At 37.7% G+C, this 23,874-nt stretch overlaps 1 protein-coding gene across 1 annotated transcript in view; it reads left to right on the forward strand.

Annotated features, from left to right (window-relative positions):
* Positions 1 to 23,874, forward strand: part of LOC107727455 (protein FAM171A2-like) — a 31,635-nt gene that overhangs the window by 877 nt on the left and 6,884 nt on the right. The window contains exons 2-5 of the mRNA XM_016537328.1: positions 7,788 to 8,015; positions 13,841 to 13,933; positions 21,743 to 21,901; positions 23,594 to 23,773. Of these exons, the coding sequence (XP_016392814.1) occupies positions 7,788 to 8,015; positions 13,841 to 13,933; positions 21,743 to 21,901; positions 23,594 to 23,773 (660 nt within the window). The remainder of the gene's footprint in view (positions 1 to 7,787; positions 8,016 to 13,840; positions 13,934 to 21,742; positions 21,902 to 23,593; positions 23,774 to 23,874) is intronic.

Genomic DNA, 23,874 nt, shown 5'->3' on the forward strand with positions numbered 1-23,874 from the left:
TATAAATCATTTAAATTTTATTTCTTTAAACAAATAAACAAATTACTTGAGTGTTATTCAGGACAGTTTTATGAATTTTCTTGCTCTAGTTTTGTTACTCTGGTCTGGTGGCAGTTCATCGCCACAGGACCAAACGGATCTTTAGGAGCTGTTTGTGCAAACTCTTTTGTGAACCCCCTTTTCTTCCTCAGCAACTTCCAATGCATATTAATGTGGGCTTGGAGCTTCTTTTCACTTGTGCGCTCCACTAAGCAGCTCACAAACTCAGCCACAGATATTTCGGCCTAAAAGTTCTGCCTTATCTCTGAACCATTCAAATAGAGAAATTTAAAGAAAGTCTGTATACTGAATTTGAAACGTTGACTGTCAGCATTTGTTTAGTCTTTTTGTGGTTAGTTATCTGTATCCTGCAAAGTCATTAGATGTTTTTTGACCAACATCAGAAGTTCATTACTGGACTCCAGCCTTTACTGAGACCCTTTGAAGAGAGACCTAAAGGTGAAGCCACATCATAAAGCCATGTGTGAGTTCCCAGTTCTAGAGCTGAGAAGGACCTGGGATGACATTTTAAAAAGTCCGGGATCCTTTTTAATCAATGTTTTATTGCAATGCTGTCTACTGGAAAAGGCTCCGCTGACTAAGCTCTCCTTGTTGTGCTGATAGGAAACATTTAAGTCAGAGTCAGTGAAGGTTTTCCTCAAAGTTATAGACATATGAATACATAAATTATTAGCCAAGAATAGATGAAGGAATCAAGACACAAGCACCAAAGTTCAATATCATTCTCCTTCCAGTAAATCTTTTTTGTTGTTGTTCTATGTACTGAATCATTTTATGCACATCTATCTATCTATCTATCAGTCTTGTCTTGTCTTGTCATGTCATGCCACCATCAAAGTGTGCCCTTTAAATGTGACCCAAGCTCTGAAGACTGAAGAGTCTTTAAATGTAAATTATTATGAAAAATTATTATCATTTATTGCTGTTAAATTGGGAAGACAGCAGCTAATTACCGCAGCATGACTCATTTTCCAGCATCATTATTTTCTTAGAATTTCTACATCCTGCTTCTTTCCTCCAAAGTCTATACTTTAAAAAAAAGAAAAAGTGATATTGTCAAGTTGAAATGAAGCATTTCTTCTCAGCTCAGTCCAGTGTGGTCAACTCAGCATCTAAACACAATAGCTGGATGGCAGGGCAGTTTCCTGTTACTTCTCTAGTTTCATCTTGATGTTCAGGAAACTCGACACTGATCTTTTCATATATTTTTGTGTACATATAGTATTTTTTTCTAAACATATATATTTGTCATGATCTTGCATCTCTTTAAGCAGCAACGCTTTACAACTATGAGCTAAAGGCTGTGTGAATCGCATTGAGGCATCAGATGTTTTCTACTGACACGGTGCAAAGTATCTACCAGAGCGTGAAATATTGTTATCCTGATGGGTTTTTGCAGTGGCACGGCATGCACATCACCGTCCTAATCAAGCTGACACCTAGAACTGCCACCTCTGATTTGGGACAAAGGCCTGGCGAGGGTAGGCCAGCCAAGACACTAATGCAAACTGACTGCTGGAGATCTTAGTGTGTCCGTCTGTGCCTTTAGGGAGGTGTTGACCCTGCCCATTTGCACAGTTTGAAAAACAGCTGTACAGTTCCTCATATAATGGTTTTGGGCCGGTATTCATGTCAGAAGAGGGCGGTTTAATTGAAACATTTGAAAAGAGCTGTTTTGCTCTTCTCTTTTGTCTTGCATTCATGATTGTGTAGGATACTGTCCAGTCACCACATAATAAGTCATTGCTTTGTCATCTTCCAGTAGATTTCATGAGATTCCCCTTAAGGGGATATTACATCCTCCTCCTCTCATGCAAAAACAAGTGTTACCATGACAGCACTTGTTTGAGTGCTGCCCCAGCTTGCCACTGTATGCTTTTATTTGGGACACAATTGCAGCATTGTGCTGCATGACGCTTTTATTAGATGTCATTGAATTTTGGAACCTGTATGACTTCATAGAGCTCCAGTGATATAAAATCAGCCATTATATAAATTATAGGTCAGTTTATAATAGAGTGCAGCAGTCAAGTTCTTGGAGAATATATCCCATAAATTTTCTCTATGGGGAATTTTAATGACTTTTAATGATTTTTAATTGATTGATTTGTATTAACTTTTAAACCTTTAAAGACTGACCTACTGTGAGCAATGAGGTTGTTGATTGATGGTATATGATTTTGTTGAAGCAAAATCATCAGTCCACATTATTTCAATTTCAAAGCTACATTACCCATGATTCTGCAAAAAAAAAAAAAGAGCCCCAATCAAAGAATCGTGACAAACAAATTCTGCCAAATAAACGTTTTAGTGGCTGATCACTCCCATGAAGCACTGCGAATGATATTATGTAACAGAGTATTTGTATATAAAATCATTTAGTGTACATATTTATTTTGGTCATTGTTTTGTCTATAGTAACTACAGTTCACAGTATGATGCATGGAAGAAACTGCACACTAATACAATCACTTGTTACCACTTTCAAACAATGCTTTCCTTTCAGATGAATGTACTGCATTACTGCATAATTTAACACTTCTTTAAAATAACATTTCAGATTAAGATGCTTTTCCATGTCACAATTAATTTCAGTCCACGTAAGAGTAAAATCCAAACAATTGTTACCACTTTATGATCATATTTTTACTGAAAATCTTGCTGTTCATTCCTTGGGTATGTTCTGTGAAGCTTGACTGAGTTTACATGATAACGATGTAAAACAATTTAAAAACAATTAACTCTGTATTATGCATGCCAGGCCAGTAGTTGGCGATGTCACTTTGTAAAGAACCTCGCACATGCCTATAGACTGAACACATAATACGCACGAGCATGACTTCACAGTTTTCACAATTTCACGTTTTTATAGTTTACACAGAGACGACAACAGTATCATTTTCAAAAACTTAGCATTTTTCAGGCCCCCAAAACACTTGTGTAAATGACCAGCCAAAACACATAAAAAGTTAAGTGAAGAGTCAGTTGTGCTGATGATTAAAACAAGGTGTTCTCAGTAACTGAGAGGCAAGTTTTTTTTTTTTTTTTGTGGTAAGCAGCAGATTGTCAATAGAGTGTAGCTTTTGTTGAAATGGTCCATTAACCACCACTAGGGATAGATGTGAAGTGAACTGAATTCAGTTTTTGTCTGAATTTGCTAATTCAAAGCACCTGTATGTGCTTTGGCAGGTCATAGAAAGGTCTTTCTAAGGTGATGTCATGTGCTTTGACAGCAGATCTTTTATTTAAGGCTCTTTATAGCATGGTCTGTTTGTGGGCGGAAGGGTACAGAATAGCTTGGCAGGATTTTCTGGTTACATGGGCCGTCACAACTTTTAAGGAGTGTGCGTCTGGCCATCAGCCCACCATGAACTCCCTGGGCAGCTGTTCAAAGGTAGGAATTTCTTTGTTGACACCAGACACCCTAACACTGAGAGGAAACAGCAGATTTATCAGCAGCAGAGCCCCTGTAAACCTGACCTCTGAGGAGATCCTGCTTCACATCATCACAGTGTGTCCAGATATTTTGATTGGTGGGTGCAAAAAGCTTTAGGAAAAGAACGCATGAAAAATTGGAGATTACATCATCTACGTAAAACACGAAATGGCCCAATGCCCATAAAACACAAAGCAGCCAGACGTATTCTAGTGCAGCAGTTGAGGCTTGTTTATAATGTTAAGTCTGTGTTTTGCTCAGTTTATTGTGTCTAATATGAGTTTAGTGATGTTTTGAAACAGTAATCTGGATTAGGCTTTAGAAAGGGTTCCTAATTTTGCTTGTAATCCTTTTGGTCATGCAATATTCTTGTTACGGTTACTGTCTGGCAGCTTATTCGGTGCAAATAAATAAAATGTCGTAATGAAACAGGATTGATTCTATCACGTTACAATGTGTTGCATTCGCTTGCATGATTGGGTGGGCAAAACTAAAATCTAGTTCTGCCTTAGTGCTTTTTTGTTTTGTACTTAATCTGCTAAGAGTAATTTTTAATTTCATACTTGGGTCCAAATGTTAAGCCTGTTTTTGCTTTTATTCTTGTTGTACTTGATAAATTGTCTAAACATTTTTCTTTTCTTTTTTTTTAAGTGCCACCACTGACAGATAAAGTGAGCAGTCTTGTGAATTTCAGGCTCGACATTTCAGACATTACCTCTCATCAAGCTGTGCAGAAGTCTATAAATTCCCTGAACAACAATGGGTTCATTAGAGCTGAGTCAACACATTTCTGCTGTGCTTTTCCTCTCGGGGGATGTACCTTTAGAGCCCTTAGAAGATTATTCTTTCCCTTCCAGCAAAATCTTGCATTTTGCATGACTGGTTTGTTTTTGCAGGACTTTAAATCTGTAGAGATGCCAGAGCGTACAAGCTAAACGTGTACCGAGTCAGACCTTGAACTATTTGATCTTACATTTAATTTTTTTCTCATATCCAAGCAGTATTTTCGCCTAGCTGCTTGGTTATTTTCCTCACATAACATTCAACATGAAATTAAACTGAAAATGTCTGCAAAAGCTCCAGAATCCTGGTTTATAATCATCTCATGAGGTTGCCTAGAGGAGACAGAGACCGCATTCATCTCAAGTGTTATCACATGAAGAGTAGATGTGCTCCAGTTTTAGCCGAGGAATGAATAGCAGGATCTTTGTTAGATGTTTTTTGTCTGATTATTGCATAACGTTTTGTCCTGCTGACCAGGACCTGCGTTACTGTTTTCTTGGGCTAAGGACATCATCCAGCTGATGCTGGGGAAAGGGTGAGGCTTTTGGCAATGATTTATGAGCTGTTCTATATCCCTGACTCAGGACGCCCCAAACTTTCATAACACAGATGCAGACAAATCGAGGGCAACTTTTTACCACACCTGCCAATGGCAGATGAAAATATGTGTAAATATTGCTTACAGGCTACTGTATGTGCTTGTGTGTGTGTGTGTGTGTGTGTGTGTGTTTGTTTTGTAATTTTACATGTATTTTATATTTTTTTGTTATTTTATTCATTATTTTAATACATTTTAATATTACTTAATTTTCATGTATTTATTATTAAATGAATTTATTCATTTGATTGTTAATTTTATATAATTGCATTATGGAGTTTTATTTTGTGTAAATTATTTTGCAGTTTCCTTCTTTTATAGCACAGTCATTAGCCACATAATCATTCATAAAATCATGTGTACGACACATCATGCTTTTGTTTCTTATGTTTTTGATTTGGTGACTTATTATGTGAACACGTTCATTTGAATAGTGCACGTCACTTCAGCAACAGTAAGGTGTTTTATTCTTCTGAAACTATGTATTATTCCTTATGTTCTGGCCAAATCTTTTATTGCATTTGGTGCTGAGTGAGTGTTACTTTTGGAACCTGCTACCACACATACATCAGTGCCTGTGTTTATTCAGCCCTCACAGTAAGGCTACGGCTACACTGCCTTTATGTCTGAGACTTTGTAAGCATCCCAGCGAAACCCAGTGGTTTTGGACAGGCAGACATTCCTGCTTGGCTGTTAACACATCATCTGCCTGTCAAAAAAAACAACAGGGTGGTCTGGAACCATCGGTGACACCAGGACCACCTGTCAACGAATGAATTACACCTTTTTGCCTTGGTGTAACTTGGAGATATAGAGTAGATATTTGTCTTGTAGGATTTCCCCACTCAACCATCTTTCCCCAGTTTCACATTGACGACATTGACGTTACACTTGCCTGAACAATGAGGCTTTCTAATTTAAAACCCGATGGTGTCATTGTTTGGCAGTGGAACACATTTACAAGAGATAAAGAGAGGAAGAGATTTGCAAATCCTCCAGTTAAGCTCTAGCAACAGCACCAACACCATTTGGCTGCTAGAGGCAAAAAAAAAGCAAAACTGATTGATTAATATTGATAGTTGTGGCATTTGAAATGTTTATGGTCCATTAAGCGTTACTAAATTGCAGAGAAGACATTTCAGCAGAGTTGAAATGTTTGTTGTTGGAAATGTTTATTATCTAGAAGTGAGACTTTGCAAACTTCTGGCAAATGTCCCTTAGTACTTCACTCAAAAGTGCTGTGGTCTCCTTTCAGTCTCATCAGCTTCCTATATAACATAGACAGTCAGCCTGCTGGGAAACGCTGCTCCTGACTGCCACTGTGTTCAGGAGTGAGTTAAAGGGGTCATATGATGCTGCTAAAAAGAACATTATTTCGCTCCTTAATACAAGCAAATAATGAAGTGCTGTTTGTTTTAAAGAGACGACTGGACAGGACTAAACATGGAAAGTGTAGAAAAATGTAGGCTTCAGTTTTACCTTCCACTCAAAGGCAGATAAATATTTATATTTGCCAAATTTATGTTTTAGTTTTCAATAAACATTTAGTTCTGCTCTTTTAATCAATGTTGATAACAGTTGCGCTGCTTAAATTCCTTGTGGAAACTTCGATAAGTTGTAGTTCCTGATTCTTTGATAAACAGTTCAAAAGCATAGTATTTTTGAAATAGAAATATTTTTTTGTCTTTACTATCATTTTTAATCATTATATATATATATATATATATATAAATGTTTTTTTTTTTTTTAAACATCTGAACAACGCTTTTCAGGCCAGCTGTTTTCTGGATATTGTCCTTCTCTGTTCTAGTCCTTCTTGCTCCACTGAGTTTTACTATGGATGATATTATGAAAACAAGGTAGTCAAACAGTTCTATAAGGGAATATGACCTTTTATGTTCGTGCAGGTGGATTCTGCCTCTGTGTGATTCATATGGGTTGTTTGAATATTATCATCATCGGTGTGCGATTAGATCTGCAGCGCATGACTGGTTCAAAAGATCTTATTTTCTAAAGCGAACTTGTGTCCCCTCACCAGGAAATGCAGGGACCCATTTTTTCCCACAGTTAGCCTGCTGACATCCCCTAGTATCCATGGTAACGTGCATCAATTGACCCATTTAGAATCAAAAGATTGAGAGGTTCTGAAAGACGCTGCAGCATGCGAGCGTGAACAGGACGCAAAGCAAGCATCGGATGGAGTAGTAAACAGTTCTGGTTGGGAAAACATGACTTTTCCTTATTAAGAATTTTTTTTTATTTTTCACCGAACAAAATGGTCACTGAAACTTAAAAACTGTGTTTTAATGTATTTATAGTAAAATTTATTTAATTTAATGTGCCCAGAAGAAACCTTACGTACCCAGATCCCCCAAAAAAACAGGGCAAAGACTTGCTGTCTTCTTGGCCTGTTTACATGTCTCTGACTGTGCCCTTGTAAAAGTTCTGGGGGGGATGAACCAGGTCATCCATTTCGAACAGTAAGCACATGTCCTCAACTAGACAGATTTGCTGCATTTGCCCAGTGTCAATCGAACATGGTGGCAGACATTCTGGCTCACTGAAAGGGCTCAAAGGCACTCCATGTTTTCGACACTTTAATGTAAACATAACAGAGTTCTTAACGTGTCGGATCAGGACAAACACTTCTAAACATAGTCATCTCATCTGTTGAATGTAGGCCACTGGGTCTAGAGGTGTCTAACATAAACAGCGAATGTGTTGTTAAAAGAGACTTGACAACATTTTATTTCCATACACGGACGTAGTCTCTGGTAGCTTGTGGCACAAAGTCTGGTCCACAGTGGTGTTTTCTCAATTATGTCAGTATATTCAGAACTAACTGTATTAAAATGATTTTCTTTTATAAAGGAATAGTGCTTAAAATGCCTTGAATTCTTGCTTCCACAGAGGTGCTGATTAAAGTCCAGGTATTTGACAACAGCGACCTGTCACCATTAAAGGAATCCACAGTTCAGGTGTGTGGAAACCAGACGGTCTTAGCATCCAGCCTTGCAGGAGGAGATGGGATTGTCACAGTTACGTTCCTGTACCGGCCAGGAACATGGGTCATCGTCACGGCATCAAAGCACAGATTTGTCACAAACTCAGCACCCTGGCAAGCCAGTCGCATCCCACGTGAGTACTTCCTGTACTACTATAGGACTGAACATTTTTTACATAGTGTCAGGGGAAGCCTGCAGTTTATTGTTAGAAACGGAGTAGTTTCTAACTACTAAGAGAGGTTTCATTCTGAAATTCACACGCATTAACTGGACTTCCTGTCAAAATTGCTAGAGCAAGACCAGTTGGTGTTTATGGGCTTGTCTGGAATCATGTTAATCCCTTATTAAAAATGAGGGGTATAGCTTAAGCATTTGCCTGCAGATTAAAAGGTTCCTGGTTTCAATCTAGATGCCCCAAATTTTACCATTTAATTAGGTTGCTTTTGAGTAACCTTGGAAAGAAACACAAAAATTTATATCCAATAACCCCTGATTTATATTATGTATTTAGCACACACTTTTATCCAAAGCATCTTCAAGTACATTTAAGGTAAATGTATTATTGGTTTATTAGCTATTACATTGCAATTTCAAGTGCAACTGTTAGCATGATGACATTTTTGCTCATGGCCTCAGTGAACTTTCCAAACCTGACGAGTGATTTGCGATCTGTTGGCTACATCCTATTATTTAGATGAGCCATCTAGATCTGTAATCCACATGGAGCTTTGCACACAAATGGACAGGAATGTTAAACAACACTCACTGGGGTGTGGAGCGTGCTGACCCACGTTGTGATACCTAGCAGCTGTTCGGAGTCGGACCCCAGACGGTCATGTCCTCTTTTGACTCTCTCGCTCTACAATTGGTTTAATTTTATTTGGACCACAGCGTGTTCTCCGCCGCCCCTCTCTCCACCCAAACCCCACCCAGTTATGTGGTCAGACCTCTGGGGAGGGGAGGCAGTGAAATCATGTATTTCAGCATAAAGCTGTCTGTACGAGCAGCTGGAAGCCACTTAGCCAGTGGGGTTACAGATATGGAGGCAGCCAGCAAATGTGGCTCCATGTCGTGCCAGACCAGCCGGGCTGGTGGATGAAGGCATCTTTAGTATGACATTATCCTCTTGGGGGGGCATTACACACATTCCCATTGAGTCACACCAAATTAGGAGTCAGAAATGTGGATGACCAAGATTGTGCAGATGAAATGAAGTTGAGGTAGATAGGAGGTTTTTGAATTAATTGAAATGGGGGGACAGATCAGACGGAGTTTATGTTATTCAGGTCAGTTTACAGGAATCCGTTTAAGATTAAGATACTATGCCCAAGGTCTGAGGAATATAAAATATTTATAATATATTCTTTTTTTTATTATTTGACATGACCAACCAACCAATCAACATTTGGTATTATTTGAATGTGCTTTTATTTGGCCATTAAGATTCTTAAAGACAAAGTTCCCTTGCCAGTAAACTTCTATTATGGCTGATCCTTGTGTCACAACTCAAAAGCAAGTACAGTTGGTAAGTAAAGTTTGGAATTGATGAAGATTTTCTCCACAAGCTTTTGGTTCGATTAAATTTTTCAATTCATGATTCATTTAGGTATATTTTTGTTTGACTAATCTGGTTCTGCCGTGTGTTTGTTTTTGCGTGTAGGCCGGAAGGACATCTCTTTTCCCGCCATTTAACCTGTGAGATATTTAAAATATTTAAAACAGTATTAATAAATGTTTATATTTTTATATTTGTTAAATAATTTATACATAATAGCAATTTAAAATTTATATAAAATATAAAAAAGAGAGAGAAAAAGTTCTGATTCACTAGCTTTCAGTTAGATTTTATTTTTTGATTCGGTTTCATTTAGGGATATTTTAAGTTTCATTTAATTAAATTTTCATTTTCAAGTATATTTGTGACTACTCTGGTCCTACTCTGTGTTTGTTTGTTTGATTGTTTGTTTTTGCATGCAAGTTGGAAGGAACACTTATTTCCCACCATTTTGTTTGTATAATTTATATATATATATATATATATTAAAGGCTGTAATTAAAGCAAAAGATGGTTCAACAAAATACTGACACAAGGGGGTGTTCCTTTTTCCAACTCAGTGATTCTGTTTTTTGTTTTTTTTTCTGACATGTTGGTGTTGTATCTTTAACTTGGATGTTATAAGTTGCACTGAGTAAATACAGCTGGATAAAACAAAAACTGTCTCCATCTTCATTTCATGCTGCAAAGCAACAAAATGTGATTATTTTAAAGGGGAGTGATTGATTCTTTTCTATAGCCACGGTATGTGTATATAAACAGGCAATGTTAGGCCCTGTGCATTTACTTCAGTATGTGGTTTGCTAACAACACATGCCTGTGATGCCAGTAATGGCTGTAATATTACTACTAGTTGACAAAATCCTTTTAATTGGCAGACTCATGTTTTCATCTGGATGGTTGTTTTATTACAGAACAGATGGATTACATGACTTAGCAGGGGTGTGACAGCTGTGCGAAAGTGACGGGATGCCAGTCATTTGACCAATGACAGTGCATTGGTCTGTACTCCAACCCCAGATTGCATACTGAAGGTTTCTATAGTGTTGTCACCATTTTTTTGTGTATGTGATTTAGCTTTCTGAAGGTTAGCATTTTTGACTCCCATCTATTTGGTACGAAAGCCATCTGCCCCCCATCCCTCCTGCCTTTAGTCTCTTAGCCATGCTGAAAAAGGATTTCCAAAAAAAAAAACCAGCAGTGTCATGGAGTTTTAACTGTCCCCGCAGCACTTTGATAATCTGAGTGAGTCACGCGAACTCGGAGAGTGAGTCATTCTCACAGAGTGATGAAGCAGTTGCTTGCGGCTCAGATTAAATCAACTGAAGTCGGGAACACTTGTTCTTTCCTCCATTGGCCTATCTCTCTTATTCCATTATGGTTTAACTGAATAACTCTATTTTACTTATTTTAAAGAGCTCATGATATCAAAATTGGATTTTGTGGCATTCAGTTCATGTTAATATTAGCTTAAAACCTTCTACAATGGCAAAAATGCATTTGGATACCTGAAGGGATAGTTCACCCTCACCCTCATGTTATTCCAAACCGGAATTCATTTAGTTTTTCTGTGTAACACAAAATACTTTATTTAAAAAAAAATACAGTCATAGAGTTTTGGAATGACAGGAGAGTGAGTAAGTGCTCATTTTTGTGTGAATCTGCAGCACCTATTTAAAATTATGACCAATAAAGCTTAATATTAAAGCCTAATATTAAAATTCTATATTATGTTATCTAAATAAATTAGAAATAATCTACAAGTGAATTTAGACATGCATAGTATGTAAAATGGATATTCATTTTGAGATCTGCAAAAGATTACATTTAACAGTGCTATTAAATTATTAGTGTTTTTAAAGATTAACTGAGCGTTAGATGACCCCTAACCTTGGCTGATAACAGATATTGTACCAATATAGTGTGCATCCCGAGACATCATTCTGGCTGAATTCTGTATTATCAAAGCAGGGGGTGTATAAATGTGTATTGTGTTGTCACAATGCTGTAGAAAATAACTAAGGTTACAAATGATGTAAAATGAAACCACACAATGCCAATGCAGTACCCTCCCTCTCTTCATACGCACTTTTCTTTGAGCTTCTAGCTAATGCAATGTGGGCAGTATTGTTGTCACTGCCTCTGTTTTGTGTCCTACCAAGCAGAATATTAAAGAGACCAGAGCCCCTTCTGTTCAGGGCATCTGTGCTGTGTGTGTGTGTGCTTGTATGCATAACTGCACGGGTGTAAATGTGCATGAATTGGCTGTGTCACGTTTCCCCCAGTTTGTTCCTTCAAGTGACAAGCTTTTTTGATGTCAGAGCTGGGAAAATCTGAATGTAATATAATCTGCACTTGGGTCCTGATATCTTCTGGTAGCCTGTTTAATATAAAGCAGACAGTCCCTATAGAATCTTATTAAACCTTTTTATTGTTGTTGTTATTGTTAATAAGCTTCTATTAGATTGAAGAGCTTCATGTTCTCATGAAATAAACACTGTAAAACATGAGGTGTGGATAGGCAGGGGTGAGATTTCAATGTGCCATAGCAGATGGGAAATGGACACAGGATTTCTGCTCCCAGCATGCAACAGTCTTCTGGAGCTCAGCCAGCATATGTCCTCCTGCCCACAGAGGAGCACTGAAGGGTGAGGTACATTTAGATTAGCTGACAAAGATCATAGTTTTAGTGCAAGAAAATGAACTAAAAAAGATTTTAAAGTTAAAGAAATATTTAATGTTGGCATGCCAATGGGTAACCTTCTCATACTTCACATGATATGTCAAAGGCTCTGATGTTTGCATTTAGATGTATGTCCTCTGGACAAAATATTGATGGGTCCAAAACAAAGACCCACTGAAGGCCAAATGAGCTGATGTATGACTTCCTGTCGAACATTACCACACCATCAGCTCCTTTGGCCTTCAGGGCTATCTCAGATTTGGTCAGGTTTTACTTGTTTGAAGTGAGATCAGGGATTCCTGCTGTGTTGCAAACCTGAGGAGTTGACTGTGCCGAGTCATGTCTCACACCTGTGAGCTATAGCAGCTACATCTGGTGAACTGCTGTATATTCTTACATCAAAAAACAAAAGTCTTGTGTTCTCCAGGGTCAATGATCCCTGAAAATGAAAGCAAGTGGATGGTTTACTGATGTAGATCACAGAAAAACAATAGCATATAAATGATGCTAAGTAAGATGCAGTAAGACAACCCCAACCCTGGTCCTGGAATACCCCCAACAGTACACACCATTTGGACATCTCTCTTATCTGACTCACCCATTTTAGGTCTTTGAGGCCCTGTTTACACCTGGTATTGAAATGCATTTTGATCGATTGAATCACAAGTAGACAAGGGACACATTACCATGTAATCCTGGTGTTTTAATCCATCTCTTCTGTCCACTTTCGGCCACTTCTGTCCTGATTTTGAGGGGAGGGTCTTTGGGCAAATGTATGTATGGGCTTTTTCTGATCTTTTGATTTAATATTGCGAAATAAGCTTACCCAATTTACATAAAAATGTGAAAGGAGACAACAAAAATGATACGAAGGGCAGCAGCTTTCGTTTCTGCTATGATAGCTGCAAAATGATGTCGAACGCTTTGGGTTTGTTTTAGAATCAGGACTGGTAAGGGAACATTGACATTTTTTCACCTTCAACCCAAACTTACGATTCCAGATGGCAAGTTTAAATCCTGTCTGGCTAACACGCTTCAACTACTCGTCCCATAAAGTTTTAGTTTTAGGTCAGGAGGCAGAGAGGAGGCGGTCTTTTGTGGCTGTTCGAATGCATGCGACCACATGTGCATCCACACTACGAGAGCAATTTGATCGAATGTGTTTTCGACTACCTCTGGAAGTGGTCTAAAGTGGACAAGCTTAAAAGGTTTTACACCCCATTAACACCTGTATTTAGCATCATCCATTTGTGATCGGATCGACCAAAATGCATCTTAATACCAGGTGTAAACAGGGCCTGTGTCTCTACTAATGAACTAATAAGAGGATTCAGATAAGTTTTTGAATAGGGAAAAATACAATATGTGCAGAGTTGGGATACTCCAGGACCAGGGTTGGGAACCACTGCAGTAAGATACTAAGTAAGATTCTTATTATTAGTGTTGAAAACAGTTACAGTGCTTAATACTTTGTGGAAACTATGATACTTTTTTCATGATTATTTGAAGAATAGAAAGTTCAAAAGAACAGCATTTATTTGAAATAGAAATGTTTTGTAATATTGTAAATGTCTTTTCTGTCACTTTTGACCAATTTAATGCATCATTGCGGACAAAAAGTATTAATTTCTTTACAAATTTTTTTTTTTACTAACCCTAAATATTTAAATGCTAGTGTACTAATGCTTCTGTTTTTGTTTCTCTCTCACTTGTGTTTCAGTATACGCCTCCGTAAGTCTGTACTTACTTCCCCAGAGACCAGCCACTCTCTTGCTGTATGACAATGTGGTGCAGTTACTGTTGGGTTCTCCAGGTGAGCTTTTTTTCTGTTTTTAGCCTTAAAGTGACAGTTCATCCAAAAATTTAAGTTCTGTCAGCATTTGTTCTCATTCATGTCCTTCCAAACCAGTATGACTTTCTTTCTTCTGTGGAACATACAGGAGGATATTGAGAAATATAAAGTGTTGTTTACAGTGGAAGCCAATGGGCTCAAATATTGTTTGGTTCCCAGCATTTTGCAAAATATCTTCCTTTGTGTTGCACAGAAGAAAGGTTTGGAACAACATGAGGGTGAGTAAACGGTGACTGTCCCTTTAACCGTAGCCTTAAAGAGCCTCAACTCTTACCACTCTTAATCTTTTTATTTATTTATGTGCTATGAAAAGGGGAATGGGAATTACTAGGGAGAGAAAGGGATCAGTACATCACAGTTTGGGCTCATACCTATGATAACCATATGAGTACCAAAATGTTTCAGTATGTTTGACCTATGCTTTATGTCTGTCTTTAATACGGGTTTACTGATTCTCTGTGGCGATTCAGCCAGGCTGTGTTCCACATGGTTAGCTTGGAATCTGAGATCCAAATGCAGCTCCATTGATTCACACACATCCTGCGGTGGTTACATGTGCAGATGTGTGGAACTGCTGAGTTGGTTGTTTAATAATCAGGCTAACACTATAGTCTCGTATCTCAAGCGCTGCCAATAAGCAGACACAATTTAACTGAGACTGGACGCAATGCCTGCTAGCTATTTCACCACGTTGCATGCTCAATAAATGTCATTAAGATTTACAAACGTGATCAAATGACACATTTGCTTTGGAAAGAGGTTGTTTCCTCTGGCAACGTAAGGAAGATTTAGAGAAACTGCTGGCTGTGTTGCCTGGGTGGCTTGTGTGTTTTGCAGTGCCAGTCAGGTGTTTAATAGAGTGTTATGGCTCAAATTATGGTTGTGGGAAAGTGACTTTTAGTTAAATGCTTTCTGGGTGGGAAGTGATTTTACCTAATGTGCATCATGCAAACTTGAATATCAAAGCCCTGCATATCCTCGATGAATCAACCAATAGTTTTTAAAATGGATACTTAGCGAAAACTAAAATAGTGCTTTACCATAAAAAAGAAGTATTGAACCATACTTTGAAAATGAATACAAATACTATTAATTATATATTGATCATTAAAGTTAGTTCATAGTTCATTAACTAATGTTAACAGAAGCTACTTTAAAATTTAAAAATGTATTAGTTAATGTTGAAATTAACACACTCTAACAAGGAACAATATTCTACAGCTTTTTATCAACCTTAGTTAATGTTACAAATGGACTCTTATTGTAAAGTGTTACCATTTCATTTCAACAGTCATGTTTAAAGATGGTCATCTTTAAATATCTACACAAAGGCCATAGCACTGAAATTACATACATATGGATATTGTATGTATACTATCACACTTTATTTGCTTCTGTTTGAAAACATTTGATTATCTAATTAAAATAACAAAATATGTTAGTCACACAACGGGCAAAAGCACAGCACCGCGTCGCATCTAGGACAACTCGCAGGTATCAGGTATCACCCACACACCGGACGCAACACGTTCAATTCAAGCAGCGGTCTAAAACTGTTTATTTAATCACCGGGCAAAAGTTTACTTCAAGAATGAACAAAGTAGCATAGATGAGTTTGAAGTTCGGTGTTAAAAAAAAAACAGAGCAAACGGAAAGAGAAAGAGCGATCTATATTATAGCTCTCTATATGAAGCACACAGACTTTATTAAATCCGCAGAAAGACAAACATTTCGCTGAAAAATGCACAATACACAATTTTACAACCTAGAGTGAAGTCATTATGATTTGGGACAAATATAATGTAATTTAATGGAAAACTGTGTGACTGGCGCTCAGTTGACTGAATCACCATATCAGAGTTTGCTTTCTCGCATCACATCTTTAAATCTGCAACTTTGCTGGCTAACAAATGCAATAATGTGACCAGCTGGATATAAACTAATGCAAATAGATGGTAACAATCATGACATTAAACATTTGGGTCGGACTTGCATGTGTTTTGTGTGTAGGCATCCTGATGCAGCTCTTTCTACCTGATGCTTATCAATTTAATGAGCTTGATCTCTCTGTGCATATAGGGGTGTCTCTGATGTACTCAGTGATTATAGTTACATGCACTCAAAAGGTGCAGTGTCCTCCCATTCCCTCTTCGCTGAAAGCATGACAGCTTGCTCTTGTTCCCTCTTCACATTCAGTAAGAGAGGCTCTCGCACCAGAATACCATCAGTGTCTCCAAGCTGTTCCAGAAATAAATGGGCAACTTGTTGGGCCCAGCACAGAAAAAGGTCTCGCTGACTGATTTAGACATTTTAATAAGGGCGTAAAGTCTTTGAGTAATTGTACATTACTGTACCAAAGTGTTAGTTTTTTTTTTTTTTTTACCTGGCTTGAGTGATACTGAAAATGGATACAGTGAGAATTGTCAGGAGGTCACAGATGCTTTACGTATTCCTTTAGATCTTTCCATCTAATTAAAAAAGCTTAAACTTAAGTTTTATTTAAGCAGCCAGTGAAATAAACAGTATATGTAATAATGTAATAATGTGGCGTCATACCACAGGTGTTGACCTACAGCTGAAGATATATGAGCTTGAATTGAATTTCAACACTCTCAACAATCAGTCTATAAACAACTATATTAAAATGCCAAACAACTGTAAAACAGTTTTTGTAGTATTTATACACTATCATAGAATTTAATCATATTTTGAATTTATTTTTATTTATAAAAGTAAATTTTTTGTCTAATATTTATTTATTTATTTTATTTAAATTCAAGCTTTATTTCAATTACTAAAAACTAAATTTGTGTAGTTTTATTTAATAAAAACAACTGTAATAATAACAGCTGTTAAATCAGTCTCAGATAATTGCAGGATTCTAGTTTCAGTTTTAACATCTGATGTGTCGTGGATGATTACATAATCAGGTACCTGTTTAACTGAAATTAAACAGGTTGCTTTACAATTGTGTGCATCAAAGCTACTGTAGTGATAATATAGCCTTTATCGCTTATCTTTATCTCTCTTATACAGTGGTGTGAAAAAGTGTTGGCCCCCTTCCTGATTTCTTATTTTTTTGCATGTTTGTCACACTTTAATGTTTCAGATCATTCATATATATAGCATATATATATATGCTACAGTCATATAAAAAAAATCACGTCTATTGTGAAAATAGGAAAATAATGAACAACTTCTAAACATGTTTTTAAATGCTATATTATATTTGTAATATATTTATTTACTAGAGCAGAAGTTTAAGTATAGAATTGTAGGGAAAGTTATTTTGTATTATTCTATTTTTTTATATATTTATATACGTATATATATATTTATGGAATATATCATGTTGTGTGTATATATGAAATTATTTAATAATATATGAAATTAGGTAAATAAGTATGTTTAGGCATCCATTTAAGTTGTACTGCACCACCCACTCTCAGAGAACAACATGATGCTTACTGAGAGAAGTAGAGGGAGATCAGGACTCACACTAGCGTTTTTTTTTTTCATGCCTCAAAACCCATTACCATGGCAACTTTGGCAGTGGCAGTAGAATGTGCATTTTGTAACAGGAGGGGTTATTATTAAAGTGTTGCATATCTGTCTCTGCTGCGTGGGAGGAATGTGTCATGTAAAACCTGATCTGAGATCTGCTAGTCTGTCAGTGAGGGTTTGCTGCTGACCACTGTTGTAAAGAGCTTGTCAATGCCTCCTGTATTGAGAAAAGCCATGCACAATACAACATGTGCCTTAATTGTTTTGTTCAAACATGCACCTTCAGAGTATTTGTTTGCAGAGTCGGGTTATGTTTTTGGGAGTGTTTTTATGAAAAGTGAGTCAAGCGAATGCACTGACAGAGACAGCCTAAACTCTGAGCCGTAGCGTGGGTGGACTTTTGTGTTCACAGCATGCCCGCCTGAAAAGAAGTTACTCAATTGATTTGGGCTTCAGGGTTTGTTTAGAAACATGCAAATATAAATGGGGAAATTGGATGTTTGAATAGGCATTGTTGTATGTGATTGCTGTGTTTGTATATCTGGATGTCTTTAGGTGCATTTTAATTGGTGTGAATTTAGAATAATACTGGATTGAACTGAATTGCAATTTTGATACACTTGTCAATATTTGCAGTGACTACAATCACTTTACAAAAAAGAACAATTTATTATGATAGCCCTATCTCTAGTTAAATCTACCTTAAAACTATGCATAAATCAGTCTTCTAACATCCTCTCTCTTCTTCATTTTTCCAATCTCTGGCCAAGAGGGGCATTATGTCTTCCTCTCCCAACAGAGCTCAAGCACATCTGTAACTGAGAACATGTGCAATGAAGAGAGAGTTGAGAAATGACTTTGTTTGACTAGAGAGGGAGGCGAGGTGAAAAAGGAGGGATGTGTTTTTCTGAGAATAAACTGGTGAGAATCAAGCGGGAGTGTGAGTGGAATGTAAATCTCCTGAGACCTGCTTGCATGAACAGCTTCCAGGCACAGGGCCTATTGAGATACAGAGATCTATTGAGTCATTCTTACTGCTGTAAATCAAACCATTGACAAAATGGCAGTCTGCAGGTGATCGCCATAGAATGTCATCATTCAGACATTGATAATTATATGACTTAATGTGGTTTTCCAGTGTGGCTTACATGCTCAGAAAGTGCACTAATCCTTTTGATAGATAGCTAATCTCCAGTACCGGATAAAGATTACATAAGAAATGCTTGTTTGGATGAACTGACTGATTGCTACCATATGGGGGTGGGAGGTATGGCCAGAGTCATATTTCATATGAGTATTTTTAATACCATTTCATATAGGGATGTGCACAAATAGTTGAATATTAGAATACACAATATGTAATTATTATTTGAAAAATAAAAACACTATTTGAATTTTACTACGTTTTGCTTTGCTGGCCGTAAATGCAGGGAATCCATGATAAATCCTAAGCACGCAAACTAAAAGTCAGTTATAACTAAATGCACTGGGTGGTGCTGTTAACAAGTTGAATGTGTTTGGTTCTTTGATCAAGTGTGAGCCGAGAAGAGAGCTTATCTGATAGCGAAATGATCTTGAGACATATGCTTTAAGTTTCCTAGAGGGAAAGTGGTTTAAGAAAAGAAAACACAAAGCGCTGTAAGAAACTTTGCTGAGCACACCATTATCTTTGTGTCACGGGAACCCCTGTCGGCGCACATTCTTATTGTTTTCAGATAAAAGGAAACCTTGAGATATAATGTTACGTTGTTGTAGAACGTTGTGTATAATGCCTAATCAAAAGCTTCTTCAGAAACGGTGACAAACTCGATTAAAAAATAACGTCTTTCTTGTTAAACGTCATTTAAATAAACAAATACTCGTTTTTTTTATGAGCCCAAATATTCTAATACAATATTTTTTTTAAATGTCCATATACCTAATGTCATACTGATCACAGTAATAGTATGTATCACAAAATATATGCAGACAGTTTATATTTTTTGTTTATATTTTAACAACTGTGTAACAAAGCCTAATTTTAGAAAATGAATTAAATACTTTGCAAATGAAATGTACTTTAGAGTTTATATTACTGGCTGTGACCTATAATAATGGTTATATAATAATGGTTAACTTTTCTGAGGTAAAATGCAATATTATGTAACAATTATCTCTAATACTCATGACATAAAAATTCAGCTGGGTAATTAATGTTTTTTTTTTTTTTTTTTTTTTTTTTTTTTTTTTTTTTTCAAATTTGCATTTATTTAGCAGACACATTCATCCAAATGTGTAATAATTTATCCAATTAATGAATCCAATTTATATTAATAATTATTTGTAAGCAGATGGTACACATTCATTTAACTCTGACCCCAAGCTGGCCATTCTCACAATTGAATGTATCTATGTCAGAGTGGGTAACAGGCACTCAGCATTAACTCTCATTGTTTTCCTCAGACAGATTGACCCCAAGGTCAGCCATACTAATCTATAGCATTCAAACAGCCCTCTGTACAAAAGGCCCACTGATGCTACTAAAATCTATGGCTTTGTCATGGAAATGGTGATAAATTGGCTGGTGCAGTTGAGGGAAGAGCACTTTAGTTATTTTTCATGAGTAGTATGTCTCTTTGGTGAGCTGACTCCCTCAGGGGTTTTCATTTTCTCAATCTAGCTCTCTGTCCGTCTTTAGAATGATATGAGTCAGTGAACACTCCCCTTTGAACCGGAAAGGTTTTGCTTTGCTTCACTAATATTGGGCCTGTTGGTAGCATTTCAAAGTAGGCCCAGTTGCCCAACTAAAAGAGAATAAAGTAAACCTAGAAGTTTGGGGAGACACAATGGTCAGTGATAAGAAATGCATTGTTTTCCATTTACTTTTTATGTCATCTGTAAATTGACATTTGTGATGTTTATCACTGAGCATCTCTCTGATAGAAGGAGGTCTCATCAGGGAGGCCAACCACATGATTTTGCACATGAAGGGGATTCACTAGGCAATTCAAAATGCCCAAGCTCCTTAGGAGGCTTGCCATTTGGCAAAGCACCAGTCCCAACTAGACTGTTCCGTTCTTTTACTGCATAATCATAGTTTTCAGTGTCAGGTTTACAGGGGATCAACCCATCTGCAGTCCAATCCTTGTGCAATCCTAGAGGAAATGCAAGCTTTGTTAGTCAGATGCTGTTGCTGCCCTTCTTGTCATCATGTAAGATGCAAATCGCTGCTTGTGTCACGGTATGCAATTAGGCTAAGAGACAGAAACTTAAAGATATTAGTCAGTGAGTAGGCTATCACATTATCCTTGCTTTTTATAGCCTAATTGAATCTCATGCTTGTCTTAAATGCTGGTATTTGTGTTTGTTTCTGTTGCTCAAATGGAGATGGTTAGGCAAATGGTATCTGGTTTAATTTTAGAGATTCCTGTGGATGATTTGCGCTGTATTAGTTTGTCCTCTCATCAAGAGCTGGATATGGTAAGTAATAAATGAATAACTGTGGCCAAAAGAGGGAGTGTCACAGCCTGCCTGCTTTCAGTGGTCCCCAAGCACTGTCATGCTATCCTAGATGTCTGGGCTGATCAGTGACCGGCTAACCCAGCACTAATCAGAGCAGACAGCCTACAGTGAGAGATACACGCTTATATTTTTAGGCCTTATTATTCTCTTATTCCTATTTGCCTCTTCCACACGAAGCGAGCCAAGTGGAGGAGGGGAAGGGATTACTGCAGTGTGGATTCTGAGCTCTGTATTCTTCTTGTAAAATGTTTCAAGAAATTCAAGAAACTCCATTGTTACCCCCATTCTGGGAAAAATTGTCTTTATCTGTCTTGAGATATTTTTAGCAATTTCTTAAAAATTATTAGCCCTGCCCCACAGTTTTCACATAAAGTTACCTTGCAATTCCTCTCTCTGACAGGCAAGAGAGGAGAGTAAAGCAAAGCAGCTATAGCAGAGAAATGTTGAATCACTATAACACTCATTATAACAGCAACATTGGTTAAAGGAAGTGGTTGTTGACAGAATCCTACAAAACTGCATTAACTAGTAAAACACATGGAAACAACAAACCCCAGAGCAGCTCATTATTAGGGCTGGGAAGCAATAACTGGCAATAACTTATTCAGAACAACAGTCATACAGGGCAGACATTGTAGTCTGATTTGCGAAACATTTATGACTTAATTCTTTGTCATAAACCATAAATTCCTTACAATTAATTTATCCGTACTCACTATACCTGTAAATTTTTATTAAAGTCTTTTATAAATCCCTGTTGTCTAGGATCCCGGAGACAGCCATGGGTACAGCTTCAGAGGAGAGCCATCCGACCACCCCTAAACAGCTCCCAAATCACCCTCTCTGCAAGGCTCACCTCTTCCCGTAGTCAGTATGAGCTTGGGGGCTTTCCTTACCCCCTTGCCTTGGAGAACAACTCTACAGGTGAGATTATCCAAACACCTCTTCAAAGAAATATGTTTCCGTGGAGTTACCATGCATCTAGCATTACTCATTGTTTTCCATTTACTTTTTATGTCATCTGTAAATTGACATTTGTGATGTTTATCACTGAGCATCTCTCTGATAGAAGGAGGTCTCATCAGGGAGGCCAACCACATGATTTTGCACATGAAGGGGATTCACTAGGCAATTCAAAATGCCCAAGCTCCTTAGGAGGCTTGCCATTTGGCAAAGCACCAGTCCCAACTAGACTGTTCCGTTCTTTTACTGCATAATCATAGTTTTCAGTGTCAGGTTTACAGGGGATCAACCCATCTGCAGTCCAATCCTTGTGCAATCCTAGAGGAAATGCAAGCTTTGTTAGTCAGATGCTGTTGCTGCCCTTCTTGTCATCATGTAAGATGCAAATCGCTGCTTGTGTCACGGTATGCAATTAGGCTAAGAGACAGAAACCTAAAGATATTAGTCAGTGAGTAGGCTATCACATTATCCTTGCTTTTTATAGCCTAATTGAATCTCATGCTTGTCTTAAATGCTGGTATTTGTGTTTGTTTCTGTTGCTCAAATGGAGATGGTTAGGCAAATGGTATCTGGTTTAATTTTAGAGATTCCTGTGGATGATTTGCGCTGTATTAGTTTGTCCTCTCATCAAGAGCTGGATATGGTAAGTAATAAATGAATAACTGTGGCCAAAAGAGGGAGTGTCACAGCCTGCCTGCTTTCAGTGGTCCCCAAGCACTGTCATGCTATCCTAGATGTCTGGGCTGATCAGTGACCGGCTAACCCAGCACTAATCAGAGCAGACAGCCTACAGTGAGAGATACACGCTTATATTTTTAGGCCTTATTATTCTCTTATTCCTATTTGCCTCTTCCACACGAAGCGAGCCAAGTGGAGGAGGGGAAGGGATTACTGCAGTGTGGATTCTGAGCTCTGTATTCTTCTTGTAAAATGTTTCAAGAAATTCAAGAAACTCCATTGTTACCCCCATTCTGGGAAAAATTGTCTTTATCTGTCTTGAGATATTTTTAGCAATTTCTTAAAAATTATTAGCCCTGCCCCACAGTTTTCACATAAAGTTACCTTGCAATTCCTCTCTCTGACAGGCAAGAGAGGAGAGTAAAGCAAAGCAGCTATAGCAGAGAAATGTTGAATCACTATAACACTCATTATAACAGCAACATTGGTTAAAGGAAGTGGTTGTTGACAGAATCCTACAAAACTGCATTAACTAGTAAAACACATGGAAACAACAAACCCCAGAGCAGCTCATTATTAGGGCTGGGAAGCAATAACTGGCAATAACTTATTCAGAACAACAGTCATACAGGGCAGACATTGTAGTCTGATTTGCGAAACATTTATGACTTAATTCTTTGTCATAAACCATAAATTCCTTACAATTAATTTATCCGTACTCACTATACCTGTAAATTTTTATTAAAGTCTTTTATAAATCCCTGTTGTCTAGGATCCCGGAGACAGCCATGGGTACAGCTTCAGAGGAGCGCCATCCGACCACCCCTAAACAGCTCCCAAATCACCCTCTCTGCAAGGCTCACCTCTTCCCGTAGTCAGTATGAGCTTGGGGGCTTTCCTTACCCCCTTGCCTTGGAGAGGGTTGCAACATGGAGTTTAATCCATGTTTTGCTATTACTGTCTGCCTTGTTTCAGGAACCAACAGTAGCTGGGTGGAGCTAACTGCTCTAGCTGCAATGTGTGCTCAGCTCACTGGGCCCAACGGCACTGAGGTCCAGGTGTCAGAACCCATTCACATCTCCATCCCCCTTCCTTCTGACTCACCTCTCAAGACTGCCACCAGTGTCCCAGTATGGAGGTTCGAGGACAGGACAGGTAAACAGCATTTAACAAAATTTTGGTTAACTTTAAACAACAGTATGCAAATAGAAAATGTTATCCAACGTTACTCCTTACAGGGCTCAAACTAGAAACTT

The sequence above is a fragment of the Sinocyclocheilus rhinocerous genome, unplaced genomic scaffold (assembly GCF_001515625.1).
Source record: "Sinocyclocheilus rhinocerous isolate Xijiao unplaced genomic scaffold, SAMN03320098_v1.1 scaffold7176, whole genome shotgun sequence".
NCBI lineage: Eukaryota > Metazoa > Chordata > Actinopteri > Cypriniformes > Cyprinidae > Sinocyclocheilus > Sinocyclocheilus rhinocerous.